At 40.9% G+C, this 21462-nt stretch overlaps 1 protein-coding gene across 1 annotated transcript in view; it reads right to left on the reverse strand.

The window, feature by feature from the left end:
• Positions 1 to 21462, reverse strand: part of LOC139203161 (inactive N-acetylated-alpha-linked acidic dipeptidase-like protein 2) — a 277953-nt gene that overhangs the window by 128181 nt on the left and 128310 nt on the right. Inside the window, exons 8-9 of the mRNA XM_070832831.1 lie at positions 20262 to 20400; positions 5616 to 5708 (exon numbers count right to left, since the gene is read on the reverse strand). Of these exons, the coding sequence (XP_070688932.1) occupies positions 5616 to 5708; positions 20262 to 20400 (232 nt within the window). The remainder of the gene's footprint in view (positions 1 to 5615; positions 5709 to 20261; positions 20401 to 21462) is intronic.

Consider the following 21462-nt stretch of genomic DNA (forward strand, 5'->3'; position numbering starts at 1 on the left):
ACCTGTTGGGCCAGTAGGCGTACTGCAGGGGGTCTAGTGTGTCCGGTTTGCAGCTCCGAATGTGGGTCAGCACCACTCTCTCAAAGCACTTCATAATGATTGGAGTGAGTGCTACTGGCCTGTAGTCATTCAGGCAGGTGGGCGGGCTCCTTTTGGGGAGGGGGACGATGGTGGTGGTCTTGAAGCAGGAGGGGACAGTTCTCTGGCTGAGGGAGAGGTTGAATATGGAGGTGAGAACGTCAGTCAGCTCGTTAGCGCATGCTCTGAGGGCTCGTCCAGGAATGTTGTCTGGGCCTGCAGCTTTGCGGGGGTTGATCTTCCTCAGGGCTTTGTTCACCTGAGCTGATGAGACGACTGGTGGGGGGGAGGGGGGTGAAGTGGTCCTGGTGTCTGTGAGCCTCCTCTCTGTGTGGGGGGGAGGTCTCGAATCGGGTGTAGAAAGTGTTGAGGTCATCAGGCAGGCTGTCCGTGGCACTGGTGATACTGGAGCTGCTCCTGTATTTCCATTCTATGCTAGTTCATACTTCTACTGCTCTACAATTAGAGGGGGGGCATTGGACTTTATAGTTCACTACATTTATTTGACACACAGCTACAATTACATAGAAAAATGTCGCAGTTCTATACGACTAATCCACCCTGTGGCGTACTAAGTATCTAAAATTGGCTCCACATGGACAAACTGCAGCATTAAAGTTATTTTATATTTATTCATTAGTGATAAAAACTGTATAATATAAGAATTCAAGAATAATATAACACTGCGAGACAAACCACTCTGCATATTACATACTTTCACTAAAGTAATAGTTTGAGTTCAGGACTTTGACTTCTAACAGGTTTCTACACTGTTGTATTTCTACCTTAACTTACGTAAAAAATCGACCACATCTACATCCTCCATCACTGGTTATGTAATTACTAAAAGTGTAAAAACAACACATTGTGATTTTTGGGAGAATATGTGATGGACTATTTCTTGACTGGACGCAGTCACTAACAGGTCTCCACTGGTTGCATGGCAGCCTCACTCAATCTGAGCACGAGACTCCAGCAAGTACAGCGAATTATAATATAGTAATTGGGGAGCTTTAGAGGTGTTGGTGCAGATGTTGGCAGATTTAGTTTTACCCTTGGACGAGTCAGGCTAGCTGTTTCCAGTATACTGTATGTGCTAACCAGCTGCTGACAGTAGCTTCATACAGTATTAACCAAACAGACATGAACGTGGCAGCAATCTTATTTAACTCTTGCCAGGAAAGCAATTTCTGTAATGATCTTTGTCAGCTGTGAAGGTGCAATGGCCCCAATTTAAGTAGTTGTATACATCCATTCTTTGGCTTATCCTTAGGGTACGCAGGGGGGCGGGGGGTCTGGAGCCAATCCCAGCTGACATTGGGCTGTGATTGACTGGTTTCCAGCTTGGTTTCCAGTCAGTCAATCACAGGGTCGACTAAGTAGTTACATACAGAACAAAATTCAATTTACCACAGTCTGGTTTTGTATCAATTTAAAACAGTTGTTCACATCGGTCTGAAAAAATATTCTCTTCTCTGCCAGGAACAGTGGAGGATGTGTTTATTATCATTTGTATCTCTTAATTTTTCTTGGCCTAAGAAATATTAAATCCAAGGACACAAGATGTGGTAGGAGCCTTTTAAAAACCTGATATGTGTGACTTTCAACTAGAAAACTGCACTTCAGCTCATTATATTATTAGACAAAAAGAGTAAGGACAGGACCTGTGAGTCATCAGTGACCCCACAGCTTTAGGAATAACCTTTGTATGATATTGTTGTATCACTATGTGATGTAATGGCAGTCTACCCTACAGAATCCCTCATAACATTACATTAACTTAAGCGCACAGTGGAGGGCATACAAACAGCTTCACTTTAAGATTTGAGATTTCCTGCTGCAGTTTAACAAATGTAACTAATGTGCCCTAATCAAGATTCCATCTGATCACATCCCTCATTTTGCAGCTGTGTTTTTAAAACTCTGTCAGATGTTTTTGTACAGTTGGTTCGTAGGCTCACTTTTATAGAACAGAACAAGCCCACAAATTCCTCATCAAACTGTGTCGTTGAGGAAAGTGATGCAGCACCTAATTCCCAGCACAAAACTTAAGAAAATATTTCATGAGAGACTTTATGACAGATGCTGCTTTATATGTCATAAAAATCCACCAAAATGTCACTGATTGATTAAAGAAACCCTCACTGACTATACAAGAGAGAGGAAAAGGCTTATTACTCTATGAACAACACCGCGACCAGCATTTTGGTGGGTTATTACGGCATTTAAAGTGCCAATTTAATGTTAATCACCAGAGCACTGCAAAAAGCAGCTGGTGTTAAGACTTAACAGACTTACCATAAGATGACACCGATTTTACAGTGTTTTAACAAATGGAGTATGAAAAGTGATGATATTTGGCACTTTCTGTTCTGCCATAACGTAGATCTCTCGGTTGCACAGAGAAGTCTGGGTGGTTGCAATGTCAGGCCCCTTGTTAATGACACTGAAACAGTCATAAACCATTTATTAAGATGGAATTTAAGGAAGGATATGGCCCAAGCTTATGTAACAACAGTGAGGTTCTTTGATACAGAGGCGATCAATTGTTCAGCAGGTATCAACCAATCTAGCTTGTTTTCTGAACTAGACTTAGCCTGATTAGATGGATTTATCAGTATCTGTGTATATGTTGGCCAATAAGATGAGGTTTGAGGTCATTCAGAATCAGTATCACTACATAGTTTGTCCACCAGAAAACACTTCAACAACAATTTGAACGGTAAAATCTTTCAGCACGTGTCCTGTTCTTGGTCAAACAAAGAGATCTGTATCAAGATTGTTTGTTTTTGAGTTTATGAGCAGCCAATAATCTTTTTTTTCCCTTCCAAATATTGATATCAGTATGTGCAAGTTGTGTTGGGCTGCTCTGGGTGAAACTGCAGGGCTGCTTACATGTTTCTGTCCCTCCATGTAAGAAAACAGCACGTTATTTAAGCATTCTTTGCATACAGCAATACAGATTCATGCAAAATTGTCCTCTTTACTGTTGAGGAAGGCATGACGCAAAACCTTTGCAAATGTGCCTGAATATTCATTCTGTTTAGGGGCGAGATAAATGAGAGCGGAACAGACATATGATCAAACGCCAACAACAAGTTAAAGTGTCGCTCCTTCCGGAGATTTGTGGACCATATTATCTGCTTTAGTGGCCCATTATGGCTGCTTAATATCACACTGTAAATCAGCAAGGTAATTTTCCACCAGTGACTGGGCAGGACAGGTACAGTAACAAGGCATTGCTACGAGTGCAGGAAAGGGCGGGAGAGGGGGGACGACTGTGGGGGCGAGGCAAGGACAAGATAAAGGGTTTCCTCTGCAGAAAGGATAAGGGCAAAAAAAAAGCTAAGCAGACGGGGGCTGGGCTGCCATTTAAACAGTAAAAGGACATAATACATTTGGAAGTGACCTGAGCTGACACAGGACTGGGACACAGGAGGAGACCAGTGGAGAAGCTGATTCATTTAAAACACATCACAGTTACTTTTCCAAAACATTTGACCTTTTCTCAGCTGACAATTAAAATGTTGTCATGTTTCATGACTTGTCGAGCAGCGCGTCTTATGACTGGGCTGCAGGGAAGAAGCTCACGATCTTCTTAGTCACTGCACACAGAGCCAAAGACTTTACAAACACACACATACAAATTCTGCTTTCACACACAAACATACATGCACACACTGACACTCTGATTGAGACATGCTGATCAACAAGAGTAAAATGTATTTCTGTGGTAAATCTTATGCCCACACAGGAACACGGTATGGTCAGCTCAGTTGGTTTGTTCATTCAGTCCCTTATCACAGCAACAAACTGCTGTTCTTGTCTAACCAGCCAGTAGTTCAGAGGTCTGAGCGTGAGACTCTTTGGCCACTTCCTCTATTTAAAAGCCACCTTCGGAGTGAGGCTATTCATGGAACACTGGACTAGTGCATTCACTTCCTGTCATTTGTCTTGGCACCAACAGACTAAAGTGAAAAGTGTTGATTTTTTTTAAAATTCAGACACATCTGGATGATGCTGATGACAACATGCAGTCACAAAAGCCATCGATATTATTTCTGGGGGAAACTTGTGTTTCATTTTCTGTCTGAAAGTCTGAAAAAAAGGGAGGACAATCATCCATCAACTGGAGGGTCAGTGGTGTGTTCCCCCGAAGTGTCCCAGGGCAACACACTGAACCCCAACTTGCTCCTGAAGCAGCTTCAGTGTGTGAAAGTGTGTGAAAAAATTGTCTCCTCCAACTCCTGCATGAATGATGTGTGAATGAGGATGTGATGTAAAAGTGCTTTGAGTGGTCGAAACGACTGGACAGGCGCTACACAAACACAGACCGTTGACCATTTGAATATATAGAGCAGTAAATTCATTTTAAATTGGTAATGTCAGGGCTGATTAAATATGAATTTTTGGAATATTGGAAAGTATAAAAATTATATGAGGAGATAGACGGACAAACGGACAAACTAATTGCTGTTTTAATGCAGCAATATATGCTCCTGAGGGCCCAAACAACAACAACACCTGTGCAAACTGATGTAGCTGCTGGTCCTGTTAGGCAGCATCCTGCATTTCAGAGACATGATGTCTCTGCCAGTATTGTTCGTGAATGTTACATTTAGAGATTACGGCATTAACAATCACACTGAAAATTAGGGAAGAAGACTTTGTCCCCAGTCAACATGCATACCTCACATGTCAGCACTATTTTACCGAACAAGAAAGATCAAAACCAACCAAAACTAATTTAAAAGGAACAATAACCAAATGACTAAATGCGACTAAAACTATTCAACATTTACAAACTAAATGAAGATTATAAACATGGTTTAGAGCAGGGGGGTCAAACTCAAATCAAAGAAAGGGCCCAAAATTTAAAACACGGTCTAAGTCGTGGGCCAAACGGGCTCAACATTTAGTGAAGACTCTAATAGTGACTCTGTTATTATAGTATATAATATAATATAATAATATATATATTATCCAGAAATATGAATGTAAACAGCCAAACTTCAACAACTTTTCCTCAATAAAATAAATAGAATTTTAAATTATTTTTTTATTTTCTGTACTATCCTCATGTTTTGTCTCATAGTGTCGTCTTATATTTATATTCTTTAATTATGGCCACATCAGCTCCACAAACAAGACACACAGGTTCACCTCCGATATCGACAAACAGGTAAAACTCTGCCCCCCACCTGCTTTGAAAGTTTTCAAAGTCCACTTTTCGTCGAGCCATTTATTTTGGGGGGGGGCTAGCTGAAGTGTCACTATAACAGCGCTGATCGATGCATTGATCCGCTGATCGGTGTGTCATTATAGCTGCGGGAGGAGGGGCTGCTGCACGGGTCCTGACTAGTGCGGCATTCTTAAAAGTCACATGAAATTATCTCGCGGGCAAAATATATAATTGTATCCTTGTTGGGCCTTGAGTTTGACATGTCTGGTTTAGAGTGACCAGCTGAAAGAATGCAGGGCACACGTGGTACAGGAACGAAAAACTTTCGCTTCAACATAAAACTTTTTGTACACACCTGGGTTCCTCCGCCCTTTCAGGTATCCCACGACATTGTAGATCTTCTTGTGGGACAGCTGGTTTCCAACAGTCAGAGTGATCTTCTTTCGTTCTGGGAGAAAGAACAGACAGATGTTAAGGCACGCCGCAGGGGGAAATTCAAACATTTGGTTTGGTGAAAGGAGAAAGTCACTGGTCTGAGGATGGAGAAATCAATCAGGCCGCGGGTCGATTGTTAGTTTAGGTTGGTTTAGTCAGGAAACAAAGCTGCTATATAGTAGAGATGTGTGTGTGTGTGTGTGTGTGTGTGTGTGTGTGTGTGTGTGTGTGTGTGTGTGTGTGTGTGTTCTGGACATGTGAGGATGTTTCTGTCAGTGTGAATTCGTGTAAGTCAACATGAGCTGGGATGAAGGTCCCAGCAGACTCCTGCCACCTAGAACACTGAGGTATGCACTTTGTAACAACAAGGATGGCGCCTGACCAGATGTTGTATCTTTCACTCCTGTTCCTCCTTCTAGTTGCCCCCCCCCCCCCCCCTCACAAATATAAGATGGGCCAAAGCAGATCCAATTAACACATGATAAAGCTTCCTCTCCCCCCCACAAAACAGAGAGTGCACAGCGTTATACTGTGTGACCTTACATGAAAAGACTAAATGTTCTGTGCCTGGCTGTCCTCTGAATAACCCTTCTTTCCCTGCACACACCCACAAGGTGAGAGACGCAGGCTTGGTATTAAGGAGGGTTTTCAGGGCCAAGACAACAAGCTATACACACAAAGTAGAAAAAAGAAAAGTGTATATGTGCTTGTATAAAGTCTACAAACTGCTGTGTGAGAGTGTGTGGTGTAACTACCAACACTTGGTAACACAAACTTATAAAAGGCATACAGAGGATGTGAAGGTTGATGTGACATGATTATTAAAATACACATACAAAAGCAGACTAAATGTAATTATTTCAGGTCAGCACATAAAAACCTGCTACAGGAAAATTCTGAACCCTTATTTTGTTAGAAATCACCACAGTTGAGGGCTCACAGGCTCCGTCAAAGATGCCGCTGCTGTACAAGCTAAAGCACACCAGACAGGTGATAGAGTGAAGTGAAATCAAAGCAGTGGAAAACAATTTGAAAGACTTCCATAGTGTGGGATCGTTAGTTACAAACAAACACTTCAAATGCAAAAATAAAACCAGCCACCAGCCAATGAAGAGCTTAATTTAAGGAAACATTGACTGATTTCTCCACTCCACCAGCCACTTTTCTCAATTCTACCTCCCACAAAATAGGTTTATATACGACTAATATGCTTTGACAAAACCGTTTTGCAGGAAACACGATTGCTGAGTACATTTGTGGGTTTTGTTTTCTCAATCCAGAGAATCTGACATTCTCTTACTCCACAATAGTCATGATTACAGAACATAGTACAGGGCTGAGTTTTGTTTTAGTTTTAGGACAATAAATTGAATTAGTTGACATTTTCCAGATAGATTCAATGTGAATGATTCACACAGACACACACACACACACACTCAAACACACTCATGGCATGTTTTTCTGTCTTTTGTAGCAGCTGTCAAATTTCCTTTTTATTTTAATTCCATATGGGTACAACATTACCACTGAGAAGTAAATACTGAATTGACACACACACACACACACACACAGACACAGACACAGACACACACACAGACACACACACAGACACACACACAGACACACACAGACACACAGACACACACACACACACACACACACACACACACACACAGACACACACACACACACACACACACACACAGACACAGACACATACACAGACACAGACACAGACACAGACACAGACACAGACACACACAGACACACACACACACACACACACACACACACACACACACACACACACAGACACAGACACAGACACAGACACAGACACAGACACAGACACATACACACACACACACACACACACAGACAGACACACACACACACACACACACACAGAGCCCAGTTTGGGACTGATTCGTCAGATCCCCTAGAATGAAATGAAGAAATTGAAAGAAATTGTTTTCAAAAACTATATTTACTTTGACAAACTGTGAGAAAAGACTTATATATATATATTCTATGTTGGATTAATACCACAAGTATAGTAATGAACAATTCACAGTGTTTTACTCTAACCATTACCTTCTTCTTAGCATTTTTAGAAAAGCATGTCACTTGAAAATTAAACCAGTTTTCCTACTTGGAATAACGATTTTAAAAACATTCATTGTAATCACATTTTCACAGATGAAGGGTCAGAGTCTCTGGGGTGATGTTTGAGGCAACATCTTACAATCATTTCAAGACAAGATGGTACAAAAAGTATGAGAAAAGTAGAGAAAGTCCACTGCAGGTCATGTGTTTGACCAACAGTGGTACTATGGAGCAATGTGTTGTCAGGCAGGTCCCCATTTAGTTTATACTGGCCGCTTTTCAAGAATGCACATACTGTACGTGTGCATGAGTATGTCGGTGACATGTGTATTACATACACGCTGTGTGACAAAACGGACACTGTTCTGCTGATCTGGTGGCGGTAACTGTCCGCGGTTTCAAATGATTGAATTCAACATCTTTTTCATCCAGAACGATGCAGTTTGGTCAGAAACACTGAAAACATATCGATGTTCTCATCGTACGCTTAAAGTAACTCTATAAAGACATGAGGAACAACCAAAGTGACATCACATAGAAACAATGTCCTTCATATGAAAGTCTGAAATGCAAAGTGGCTCACACAAAGAAAGCAAAACAAGACCACACACACACACACACACACACTGTTCAGCGGCATACGATGCATTTGACAGAGCAGTCACTGCGTGCTGTGTCTGCCAGCTCTGCTGCCTTGCTGGACGGCTGTGAGCTCTAGGGGGGCTGATGGCTGGATATCTGAGGGAAATACAGACGAGGTGCCAGTAAGGATGTGAAGCAGGGACTCAAACTGCGTATGACAGAGGTCCCCTGCCTACAGCACAGCACCACCGCATGACAGCCGACTTTCCCAGCTCCGCTCCCTCCCCGCCTGTCTCCTTGCCCTCTCGCTCCTGTTTAATACATTATAAAAATTCACTGCTTTCTCTCATAGGCGCCACATAACCCATTTATCACTTTTGACATTGGCACAAATGACTTTGGCTAAAGAGCAAGGATGGAACATGTGGCCCGTTTGTGTATTCAATCTGCAGATGTAGACACATCGTGCAGCGAGAGAGAGATTTGTCATGGAGTAATTCCCCTTCGTGATGAATGGGTTTACAGATGGGGCTGCTGCTACAGGTGAGGGGTGATTCTGAGTTAGGGTTTAAGAAAATATTAAAGGGGACTACAAGCATACATGCGTCTGACTTTCACAAGCTAAATGAAATGAAAGCAGATATTTCCTTAACTTCTCTCAGTTGGTTTTTTCCAGAGACTGTGTGATTTTTTTACCTGCTGATGTGAAGGTAGTAACAGTGAATTTCCACGGATGTGTCCTAACTTCACCAAATATATCAGACTCAAATTAAATGCAATGTGACCAGCAGCATTGTGCTCTGTGCCATTCCTCCTCCATGATTTCCCCTGTAAGCAGCAGGGTGGCGGGGGGTTAGACAGGCTGTCTCTCAGGGACACCTCTGCACAGCCTTTCAGTCTCTGAAAAGGGCCCTTTAACAAGATACTTAACCTCTGTCTGCTCCAAGGAACATCACCCATGACTGACCCTGGAAAGAGAACTTTTCCTAACAAGTCCTGTAACTAAAACTATGAAATGTTTGATATTGCTTTCCAAAACAATCTACATGATTGTTACAGAAACCAAATCTGCATTTTATGATCTGCCTCCTCTTTGGTGACTGTTTGGTTGAAGGATTACTACAACATTTTTGAAATATGATCAACTGACTTCTTTTTCTGAGTTAGATGATATTAAATGTTTGTAAATGTGTGTTAAATGCAGAGCTGGAGTCACGACATGATATGAAGACTGGAAGTAGGGGGAAACAGCAAGGCTGTCCAAGTAAGTAAAAGGATTGTACTGCACTTCTCTAGTCTTTATAACTACCAAAAGTGATTTTTGCATTACATTTACTCATTATTGATACAGAAAGAATCTAATTACTGGAGGAGATTATTCATTCACACTCCGCAGCTGAGCTTCGGACGCAATTTAGGAGTTGATCATTGAACCGCCAAACTTGATTGTTAGACAATGTCTCTCTACACCTACCAACACTTTAACAGCTTGTTAATCATTAGGTTGTATCTTAATTTGATTGATTTGATAATGTGGTCTCAAACAAAAAAGTAAAATGTCCATTTGTAGTTTTAGGGGGAGCAACAGTAAATGCTATTTGTTGGCAGACAACAGGTGGGTCCAGTGACCGTGTGCAGGTTGGCGGTTTTGGCACTTTTTATGACAAAGGCCAAAATGAAGTATCAGTGGATGCAACAAGTTAGTGAGTGACCTTTGAGGTGCCGGCAAGTGTCTTTTTAATCCATGCTGTGGTGTGATACTACTGATGAATATGTTGTCCAGTTAATCAATCCACCACTGTAATTTATTATTGGATGGATTGCCATGAAATTTGGCGCACACAATTACTTCCCTGTAAGGATGAATAATCGTTTCATCTAGAGACATGATCAGGTCAAAATTTGAATTTGTCTAAAACTTAAGTTCTGACATTCCAGTCAGCCTCTGTTGTATCTTGTGTCTACGCTAAACTTGCATTGTAAACATGATACCTGCGTGCATGTCAGCATTGTCATTGTGAGCATGTTCGTGTTCTGACTTGGTACGGACTCACAGAGCAGCTAGCGTGGCTGCACACTCTTAGTCTTATTCTCCCTTTACTGTGTGTGACAGTCGCTTTTTCCAGCAGTTTGAAGTAAAACTTTGATGCAAAATGAGACCAAAATAAGGTCAACAAGGAGCTACTCTCAGTAGAGTGATGCACGTTGGATAAATGATGAAGCTGTATTAAAAATGACATATTCATGATAGCGTTAGGGTCATTTACTGGTATCAGACATAGCAACAAAGATACTGTACATTACTAAATCAAGTGTTTGAAATTCTGAGGTAGTGAAGGTCAGAACAATAAAAATTCTAATCATCGTGACACTTTATCTTTATGCATAATTGTGAAGTATTGCATGCAACAGTATCTGATAGCTTTGCTGCCATTAAAACTTTCTATATTTTAACACAACCATGCACACTGGATCAGTGGTGTGCTTTGTTTGGTCTGGGGTTATTTTTCATGATTTGGGCTAGACAGGTCAGTTCTGATAAGAGGAATGTTGTAGCATGCAATTATATTTACAGTGTAGTGTCCAATTTTGAGCACTGACAATGCCCCCGTGCACAAAGACAGCTCCATTGTTTGTGCCAGTTTGTTGTGGAAGAACTTGACTGGCCTGCACAAAGCCCTGACCTCAACCTCATCCAACACCTTTGGGAGGAACTGGAATGCCGTCGGGAGGCCAGGCCTTTCTGGCCAAGTGGCAGACCTCAATAATACTCTTGTGTCTGAATGGGAGCAAGTCTTTGTATTTCACACAGGAATACATCAACCATGAATTATCTGGAGTGCAGCTCAATTAATGTGAAGGGTAATTTTAAAGAGCCGTGAGAAAGTTTGACAATTTATTTCATTGCCAATAAGGTCTATCAGAACACCATAATTAACCACAAATAAAAATGTAATAGCTGTGGTTGAGCCAACTCGGCCAATCAAGAGCAGCTGAAGCGATGGGTTATGATGTGTCGGCTGGGTGATATGATGCAGAGTAACACCTCCTTCCCTTTACCTCTTCTATCAACACACCCAACAAACACACACTTTAGTAAATCTTCTAACTTTCAAGTCACATAAGAAACATGAACATGCCTGAACATGAAGCTGGAAGTAGCAGAAAAGTGTGTCTACCAGCTTCACTGTAGCCTGCAGACACTCTTTATTGTACTCTCCAGCCCTTCAGCGAACAAACTGCCTTCTGCTACAGCCAAATATTTCAAATAGTGACTCATCAGTCCTGAGCACCTGCTGCTATTTTTCTGCACCCCAGTTCCTATGTTTCTGTGCATAGTCGAGTTTGGCCATGTTTCCATTTTGGAGGTTTGGCTTTTTGGCCTCAACTCCTCCATGAAGACCACTCCTGGTCAGACTTCTCTGGACAGTAGATGGTGTACCTGGGTCCCACTGGTTTCTGCTAGTTCTGAGCTGATGGCTGCTGGACATCTTCTGGGTCCTGATCCTTGGTAGCAGAGTTTAAAATAATTGGTTAATCACCCACCTGACTATGATCCTACAAAATCCCTGACTTTGTGCAAGTGTACCCAGCAGAACTGATGCTGTTTTGAAAGCAAAGAGTGGTCACACCAAATATTGATTTGATTTAGATTTTTCTTCTGTTTGCTCACATTGCATTTTTTAAAGCGATAAACAGTTAAAATCTATTCTTGAAAGCAGCCTTACTTTACAGCGTTTCCTTACACGTGCTTAAGACCAGTATTGTAGATATACAAATGTGCACATACACACATACACACAGTGCTGAGAGTGCTGTGAGGTCGACAGCATCATCTCGTTAAGGTCTAGTGATCTCCATGGAGGGCCCCAGAGCAATTAACCAATGGCCAGCCAATACAGCCAGCCGTAATTGAATGGGAATTAAACGAGAAAAATACGGAGAAAAGGCATTAAGAAGAGAGAAAAAAATGAAAGGAGGTAGACAGATGGAAACAAATGATAGTGAGATCCCAAGAGTGGTCAGAGGTGCAGCCAATCGATTGGAGACAGATTACATCTCTCTCGCTATCACTCTTTGTCTTCCCTTTTGTCCCATTCTTACGCCAATTCTCTCCCTCTTTCGAACTCATTTGATGTAATGGAAACACTTCAAAAAGAAGCCTACCTTGCAGAACCATTGGATGCACATTAAGCTCTGTCTACACAGATGCCTGTTTTCAGAGAGTGGAGACAAATAAAAATGGGCACAATCAAACACACACGGACCCACATGTAGTCCAAAACCAGCTGTACCTCTGCCAGAGCTGGAACAGCTTCTGACACAATTTAGATCCTGTGACAGACAAAAGAGATCCACTGACAAATATATATATATTACTTAGATATGATTCTACAAATCTGTAAGTGTCCAAACGTGTCAATAAAAGACAATCGGACAGTATAAAAACCTTCAAATCCAATACCAAATAGCACTAACACCATGGGATTACAGCTGGCAAGTGAAAACAGTACCAAGGAAAGAGTGGCACATACATGCACAATCTGCCCCCCCCCTGCACTTCAGGATCAATTGTACTCAAGTCTTTGGCCACTGGTTTTTGGGTGTGCATCATTGATTGTCTATGTGACTCACTCAGGAAGCATGGGTATATAACAGTGTTGGCCTGAGAGTGCTTGTGTGTGTGTGTGTGTGTGTGTGTGTGTGTGTGTGTGTGTGTGTGTGTGTGTGTGTGTGTGTGTGTGTGAGAGAGACTGTTATCTTCCAAACATAGGAAACAGCAGAAAGCAGTGTTCCAGTCAGTGACCAGCTGCTTGGATTTATTGGGGAATAAATGGAAATGGACAGACCATACACACGTACAATGGGGAAACATGGTGGCAGCCAGAGCTGACGACACCCCCATATGCCCTCCAAAAACTGCTGGGGTAGGATGGAGGGAGGTGGCTGAGAGAGTGGAGCCTCAGCTGAGAGACAGAGGAGCAGAGGGTGGCAGTGTTGCAGAGGCCTGTGGTGATGATGCTGAGATAAGAGGGGATTTACACTCTCGACAGCAGGAAATGCCCCCTAATATTATCTACCCACTTTTGTATTACCTTGTAACTGTTTTCATTAGCAATTTCCCCGATTACAAATCGGTTGAAGCAATATTTCAAATATTAAATACTGGTAGCAGCTATCGATGCGTTCTTTAAATGCTCTGTAGTATCTATGTTGTTTCCATGTTATGACTTAAAAGCTCATGAACACATCAAAGTCAGAAGTTCACACATCGGGAAATATGAATATTTGAGGCAGCATAATAATTTAGACCCAGGAGTTGGATAAATGCAGCTATATCTCGGGATATGATCTCTTCAAACACTGAAAACCACATGTTTTTGCGGTTCCTGCAAAGAGGAAGTGGTGTGATATTGCATAGCACAAATCCTTATCTAATTTTACCTTAGTGAGCTGAGTTGCCCAGACTTATTTTGCAAGGCAAGGCCTTTCAATTAGCTTTCATGCAAGAAGTAACATACTATATGTTACAGCTGAGCTACAGTGGTGATGCAAGTCACCAGTAAGTGGTACTCCAACAGAGGAACACTTGACACTGATACAAATAGACTCATTTCGGCTTGAGGTGTCATTTTTAGATGAACATCTCTCTCATAGAGATTCATCTGATGAGTGCATTGTGTAGCTGCTGTAGCTGTAGATGTTTACTTCATATACACATATAATGGCCATACATCTAACACAGTGTCCTTCATGTAATCTAGTGTACATGTGGAATCCTATTGGTGCAGACCTGAGCATGTGTATGGAGTCGCTCATTCCCTCCACTCCCCTGCTTAGATCAACCCAGATTTTACCCTGTTCACTCAAAATCATCACCAAAAAGACAAAAAAAGAAAAAAAAAAAAAAGCCTTGTTGGATAACACTAGCCTGTAGAGATGGGCAGGCCAAGGTTTTTTTAATATCTCCACCCACCCAACGCGGGTGTATCGCATGACCAGCAAAAGTATTCGTTAATCAACCGCTGGAAGCTGACCCAACCGGCAAAGCACCGACTTTAATCATTATAGTGGCACAATTGTTGGGCTAGAGACAAGAACTGAGCACCGTGGTGTGTACGTTTGAGAGAGAGAGAGGGAGGGAGAGAGAAGGTGGATGGTGGTAACAAGTTCAAACAACAATATTATTTCTCTCTGTTATGAGTTTTTCAAGTGGGCGCCAAGTAAGGGTGGATTAAACACTGTTGTGACAATGCCATCTAGGTTAGAGCCTACCACTTCAGCACTACTGTTACTCTGGAGCATGCTTTCAAAAGCTAAAAGTCACATATCTTCAGCAGACAAAAGTTAATTGTCCACCGTGGGATCTGTGGATTAAACAGCAGTGACAGTGCGTTACATTTTTAGCCAAGCTCGGGATGACACCATCAGCCAGCCAGTCAGCAATGCAATATCTGCAACTATGATATCTCAACTGTCCCTAGAGGAGTTTGACTTTGGCGACCATCTTATTCAGTAAAATTTCTCAAGATCTACTTGATAGATTAACACTAAATTGTATTCATGGTTCCCAGATGATCACTCCTAATGTCCTAATTCTGACTGAAAAGTGCCGCAAGGAGGAAGAATTATTGGATGTGTTGAAAATTGGTGCAGAATTTCAGGGTCCCCAGAGGATCAGTCGCAATATCTGACTCTTTTTTCTAGCGAGTCACAATTTGGATTTGTCCAATGCTTCAGTTAATTATTATTAAAATCAACAAAAACACCATAAACATCCCCCATACTTTGTGTTTAGTGCTAAATGAAAACATGTGAGCATGCCAACTCTCTAAAATATGATTGTTTGGAAAACACTACACCGGCTAAACCATGCTTATGTTAGCGTTTAACTCAAAGTATTGCTGTGTCAAAGTACAGCTTGGCATGGCTGCACACACATGGCGGATGCTAATTGTCATTTCTAATGTTGTGAAAACATCACGTGCACCTATACATTCCTGCACTGCATTGGCACGGTGGCAGAAATCATCCCATGGCCACATGTCTCACATGCCTGAGAGGGTTAACACTGAAGATGGCTAGATACCATCAGAGGTAAGTGAGAAAAGATGACTTTAATGAAATTTGGGTGAGCAGCCTTTTTAGTCATCACCTGTTTCACCTTCATCTTATTTGCTCCTGTTTGGCTTCTATCTATATTTCATTTATTGCTATCCAGCACCCTCCCATTGAATATCCCATCATCTTATCATCTATTCATCTTTTTCTGGCAAAGGAAATTAAAATCTCAATATATATTTCTTTTCTTTCTTTTTTGATATTTGCTGCTTTAATTTGTGTGTGACAAGGAGACAGCCCTTAGTGTTAGAGAAATAACTCTGCTGCTGAAGACACTGCTGCACTCCTTTGTAGGAGTGCTTTCACTGAGTCTTTAAGGCATTTCATGGTAATTTTGGCTGGAGGGTTCTGCCCCGACTGTTTTAGTGTCTTTCTTTGCCTTCAAGGAGGAATGTTGAAACACCAGTCATAGGCAAACATCTCTTTTATTTAATCCCTCCATCGATCTGCTCCTTCATTGCGTGAAGAAGGGTCTCAGTGGCTCCTACAGTAAGAGCTTGTCCCTGCATCTCTTCTCTCACCTCATTCACAATAGGTTAATTAACAACTGCATCTCATTTATGATGACCTGACCACGACGCGCACCCAAGAGCCAAGTCACATTTCAAGGCAATCAAAACTGTACAGCAATAAAAAATTGTTCTAGTAATTAAACAGCGCAACATAACAAGAACAGGGGCGGCGTACAACTACAATGAAAAATGGAATGTAATAAAAGAAAGGTTAGAGAGCAGGTCTATATATAGAGCTCCTATGAATGCTCATCTTTTGGGGGACTTTTTTTTTTTTAGATTGCACTGTGGTGGGAGAGACTTGAAATAATGGAGAGAGAGAGAGCAGCATTCCACATGAGTCATTGACCAGCCCGCTGCTTGACAGATACAACAGCCTATAACATATAGACTAAATGTTATCTCTGCATGCCTACTTACCTTTATTCCTCTTGCTCTTTCTTTATCCGCACTTAGGGTCAAAAGATATGGGCTTTTAAAGCTCAATACCAAAACACTTCCTATGACCTTTGGTCCCTTTGGCTTCGAAAAGTGGAAAAGCGTCTCAAGCACTATTCAGACACACAAGAAGTATCAGAAAAAAGAAATCCAGGTGATATTATTATCGTATTATTATTATTGTATAGTTGCTAAACGTTTAATGTTGCCGGTGCAATTAATCATCAGTCCTCCAAATTAAACACCAAACTGTAGTTTGTAACTCCCCCTTAGAAAGATGTTGGTAGAACAACCAATAGCAGAGTAACAAAACAATTTGGTTAGGGTCATTGAACCTCACTTTCTCATATGAATTTAGTATTTTGTTAAGGTTAGGGTACTCCATCATTAGGGTTAAAAGTTACAGACTTTCCTTTGGTTTAAAAGGGGGGGCGTTCAGAAAATCATATAACACATACTTGCTACTGATACTATTGATATTACAACAAATATTCCTATGTGCTGCAGAATCAGAGCTGATGTCCAACATGAAATGAATCATCATCATGAATCATAGTGATCCCCATGGATCACTAAAAGCTTGCCTTGCTGAACACTCTCTCCTAATATCCACAGGATATGGCTGCGTCACGTTCCTACTGGACGGCGACTCCATTCTAATGTGTCAGTGTCCACTGGACATGTGAGGGGAATGTTCTGGGCTCTCGTCTGCACGGTACTGCATTTACGCACTCGCTTTATATTTGTCGGTGTGGTTCTCGTCTCTGAAGCGTGCAATCAATTTGTGATTTAACTTGATAGAAATCATTATGCATTTCTGACTGATGTAAAATGTAGTGCATGACGCCTGGTCTGCCAAGATTATCTTAAGTACACATACTATGTTCAACCCACATCGGTCAGGAAAGAAAGAAAGAAAGAGAATTTCACTAGAAAAGCAGCTCAATGTCTAAAAATGTATTTTATGTAAATACTATATTCCCTTCCTACCCAAAAATGTTATGAAAATGTCAACTAAATGTTTTAATCATGTGTGGAAAACGACTTCAGAACAGTATAAATAGAGGTTTTAACTTACAGTCTAAAGTTTTGTTGTCTTGTTATTAGGGCCATGCACAGAAAACAGGAACCTCAAAATGATTCATGCCAGATACAGCTATAGGCTTATCTGCAGCCCCTAGTCTTGCATATTGTATATCAAATCCTTTCTTCTCACATCAGATGACATATATAGGCAAAATACAGGCTGTTCTTGTTTTCTGATGATTTCTTTCTTATCAAAAAAAAAAAAAAAAACCCAACACAGTTAATATGCTGTTTTGCAGGGAGGGGACGTTCTGACTTTGGGGTAATTGCTGCTCATCATGTGAAGTTTGCGGGAGAAATCAAAGTTACAGACAGTAAGAGATGGGGAAGGAAAGAAAGAGAGACAAGGAAATTAAAGTTGCATGAAAAGATGCTGTTTCAGTGGACGCCAGAGCGGCAGTGGAGATGAGGCACTCAGGTCACATCTGTGACTCATCCACACCATATTTGTGGGAGACTCCAGGTTATGAACTTGATGAGTCACCATACAGTGTGACTGATATGAGGACTGCGTCGGCAGTGGTGACGGTGATCCACTTAGATGAAGCAGAGCGGTAGAAGAAAAACACAACAGCTCAGACACATTAAGTCCTGAACCACAGTTGAAACTTTCATTGTGTTAATAATTTGTTGGTTTTTGTCTCTTGAGCCTTTCACTGCTTTCACCTCCTTAGCGAGAATGCAATGCTTGCATATTAACATTTAGATCAATGTGCTGTGAGCCATTGAAAAAAAAAAAATCAATGAATCAAACACCAATTAATAAATGTGACTAAATTATGTATGTTTCAATTATTTTGATTATTTGTTGATTATTGATTAGAAGATTTTTAGTTCTCAATAAAAGCGTGAAAAATGCCCTTCAGTTTAAAATGCCTTGCTTTGTGCGACCCAGTTAGTCTACAATAATACATAGAGATGAAAAGCCAATCACATTTCAGTAACTAAGGAATGTTGAGTATTTTCACATAAAAATTACCTTAGAAATCAGAACATCATAACGGTTACTGATAATTTATCTGTTGATCATTTTATTGGATAATCAATTCAAATAGAGCCTGAAGCAAAGACCAGAGAGGCATTTCTAGCGAAATTATAGACACATAACGGTGACACGCTGTGCATCTTGAGTGCAGCGAGTGCAGAGGCACTCAATATGATTGAAAGGGATCCCTGCAAAGCTTGTAATTGGATGCAGCAGGACAACTGTAGGACATATCATGATATAATCAAGATGGCCATCATGCCTAACACTACTAAATGGAATGTTTTATTTTTTTTAAGAATCAACTTCACACTGGCACAAATAGAATCACGTTCTGTTTCTTCTTCTCTGCCACGTCGTTCAGCTCTTCCTCTGGGATGCTGAGGCGTTAGGCTTAATATGAACTGATACCCATGCATATCTTCTCCCTGTTGGACATTCCTAGAATAAATCCACAGAGTCATCCTGGGGATATCCTAACCAGAGGCCTGAATGACCTCAAGGTGTTCTTTTCAAGGTAGGGAAACAGCAGTTTTACTCCAGGTATCCAAGCTCCTTAACTAATGCCTTAGGGTGGCCCAGCCAGCCTGTGATGGAGGCTCGTTTCAGCTGTTTGAATCCACTATATGAACTATCAAAAGGCAGGACAGGCTTGAAATTTAGATCGACTGGTAAATCAAGAGCAGTGCCTTCAGGCACAGTTTATTCTTCACTACAATAGTTCAGTATAGCACCTGAATCAGTGCAAACACCATAACCGGCATCACTTTTATTAGCTAAGAGAAGAAAAGCACTCCTTCGCCACCAAACGGTACATCTCCAACTCTATCTAAGGATTCCAGCCATGAAAATCACCGACAGGACAGGACTAGACACAACCTTCGTCCTTAATACACATGAATTCACTGTGGTGGTGCAAGGACGGTGACCTTGTCCCTCTTATCTTTTTAGTACCCCCAACAAGACACCACAGAGGTCATGGTGTTAAGCCTTATTTTATTTATTCAATGTTTATTCATATTGGGACAAGTATGTAGCATAAACCAATGCCTCTCATCACAGCATTTATAGCACAAGCCGATGAGCAATGCCCTTCTCTGAATGGGCCTTTTGAATAACATAAAACTCAGCAACAAATACGGCAAACAGACAGAACTTCTACTGTCCAAGTCCACAAAACTAATACTGTACAGACCTTGGATGACTCTAATAATTCATAAATGATTACATACTCCATATATTTCATACATTACTAGTCAAAGAAGTAACAAGGATGAAATCCTGTACCTGTGAGTCTATCATGAATAAATATTTGCAGAGAAATATATTCATGTATTTGTTTGGCTGTTCCTCACCCAGCGTTAAGCCTCCTACACAGCTGTTTCTATTAATGACTGTGTTTCAGCCTACATATGAAATTGATCATATTTTTGATCAGTTGATCAATTCATCATTAGCATTTGCTTGGTATAATTAGTTCATCATACACCTGACTATGATCCTACTAAATCCCTGACTTTGTGTAAGTGTACCCAGAAGAATTGATGCTGTTTTGAAGGCAAAGGGTGGTCTCACCAAATATTGATTTGCTTTACATTTTTCTTCTGTTCGCTCACTTTGTATTTTGTAAAAAAAAAATCTAATTTTATATTTTTGAAACCATTCTTACTGTCCAGCATTTCTTCACACCTGCACAGAAATTAAATGCTGCAGCAACTCTATTTTGTGTATTTACCTGCATTGGAGGGCATGGCAAGAGGGATACAGGAGTCTCCTTGTCCTGTGGATGGAGAGGACAGTAAAGTCTTTGCCAGGAAGGCAGAGATGGGCTGAACCAACAGAGATGTCAGGCTTCCTCCAGCCTCTCTTGAAACCTCGGCTAGAGAGAAAGACAAAAATACAGGAAGAGAATTAGAGAAAATATCGGCAAAAAGCAGAGTGAAAGCACAGCAGTTAGAAAGAGAGCAATACAGCCACATGCTTTGGCAGTTTTCTTTTGTTCTGGTCAATTTATTTCCTCCATTACATGTGGAACTCCTCAATGCGCTACACTGGGTCCCCTTCTGTTTCCTTTGCTATATTTGATAACATTTCATTGTTATGGCATCCAGTGGTTTGCATCTATGAAACCCACTATATCAAATTTTAGCTCAGGGGAAATTAATAAATGACATCAATAGAAATACATAATTGCACTTTCTATTTCTGAATGATATAATAAATTAGCAATAGAGCTGTACTGTAGCAGACCTTTAACCAGAAATGTAAGAGTATGTTTTGAACCTAACATTGGTTTTGAAAGTTATGTATTAAGATCTTCAAGACTTGTAATCAATTTGGGCAGGCAACCTATTCAGTAGATAGTACACAGCAGACATCCTAGTATCAGCTAGCCACAATATCAATACTATTAGATGAATGGGCCTTGACTGTTCAGGTCCACCAGCTGTGCAACTGCCTTAATATCTAAGGCGTGCAGACTTCCTTAAATCCTTTTAATTTATGGCTGGTGGTATATGTTGTAATTATTTAAATCATTTACTCTTGTCTCTATTTTAGGTTTTGGATCTTATAAACTTTATTATCATTATTATTACCATTATTATCTTTTTTGTTCACTGTGAAATGAGATATCAGAAGGTCCCAGTCCAACTTTAGTTTTCATCTTTGTAAAGCTTGTAGCCATGATATCAATGGGATCATGGAAGTGACGCGTTTAGTTACAGAGAGCTGACATGACAACTTGTCATTGCCAGCAGTTTGTGCATCAATCTGATATGAAGGAAATGCAGAAACACTCTTCCTGTATTCTTCTCTCTTCTTAGTTAGCCATCAGATATATTGTTTGTCCTTTGCAGGTTAACTTTATCCTAGATAAAGGTGTGTGCATCTTTGTTCCCATTGATTTAGTTGTCTTTGTCGGTCTTTTTCTTGCT

The sequence above is a fragment of the Pempheris klunzingeri genome, chromosome 6 (genome assembly GCF_042242105.1).
Source record: "Pempheris klunzingeri isolate RE-2024b chromosome 6, fPemKlu1.hap1, whole genome shotgun sequence".
Lineage (NCBI taxonomy): Eukaryota > Metazoa > Chordata > Actinopteri > Acropomatiformes > Pempheridae > Pempheris > Pempheris klunzingeri.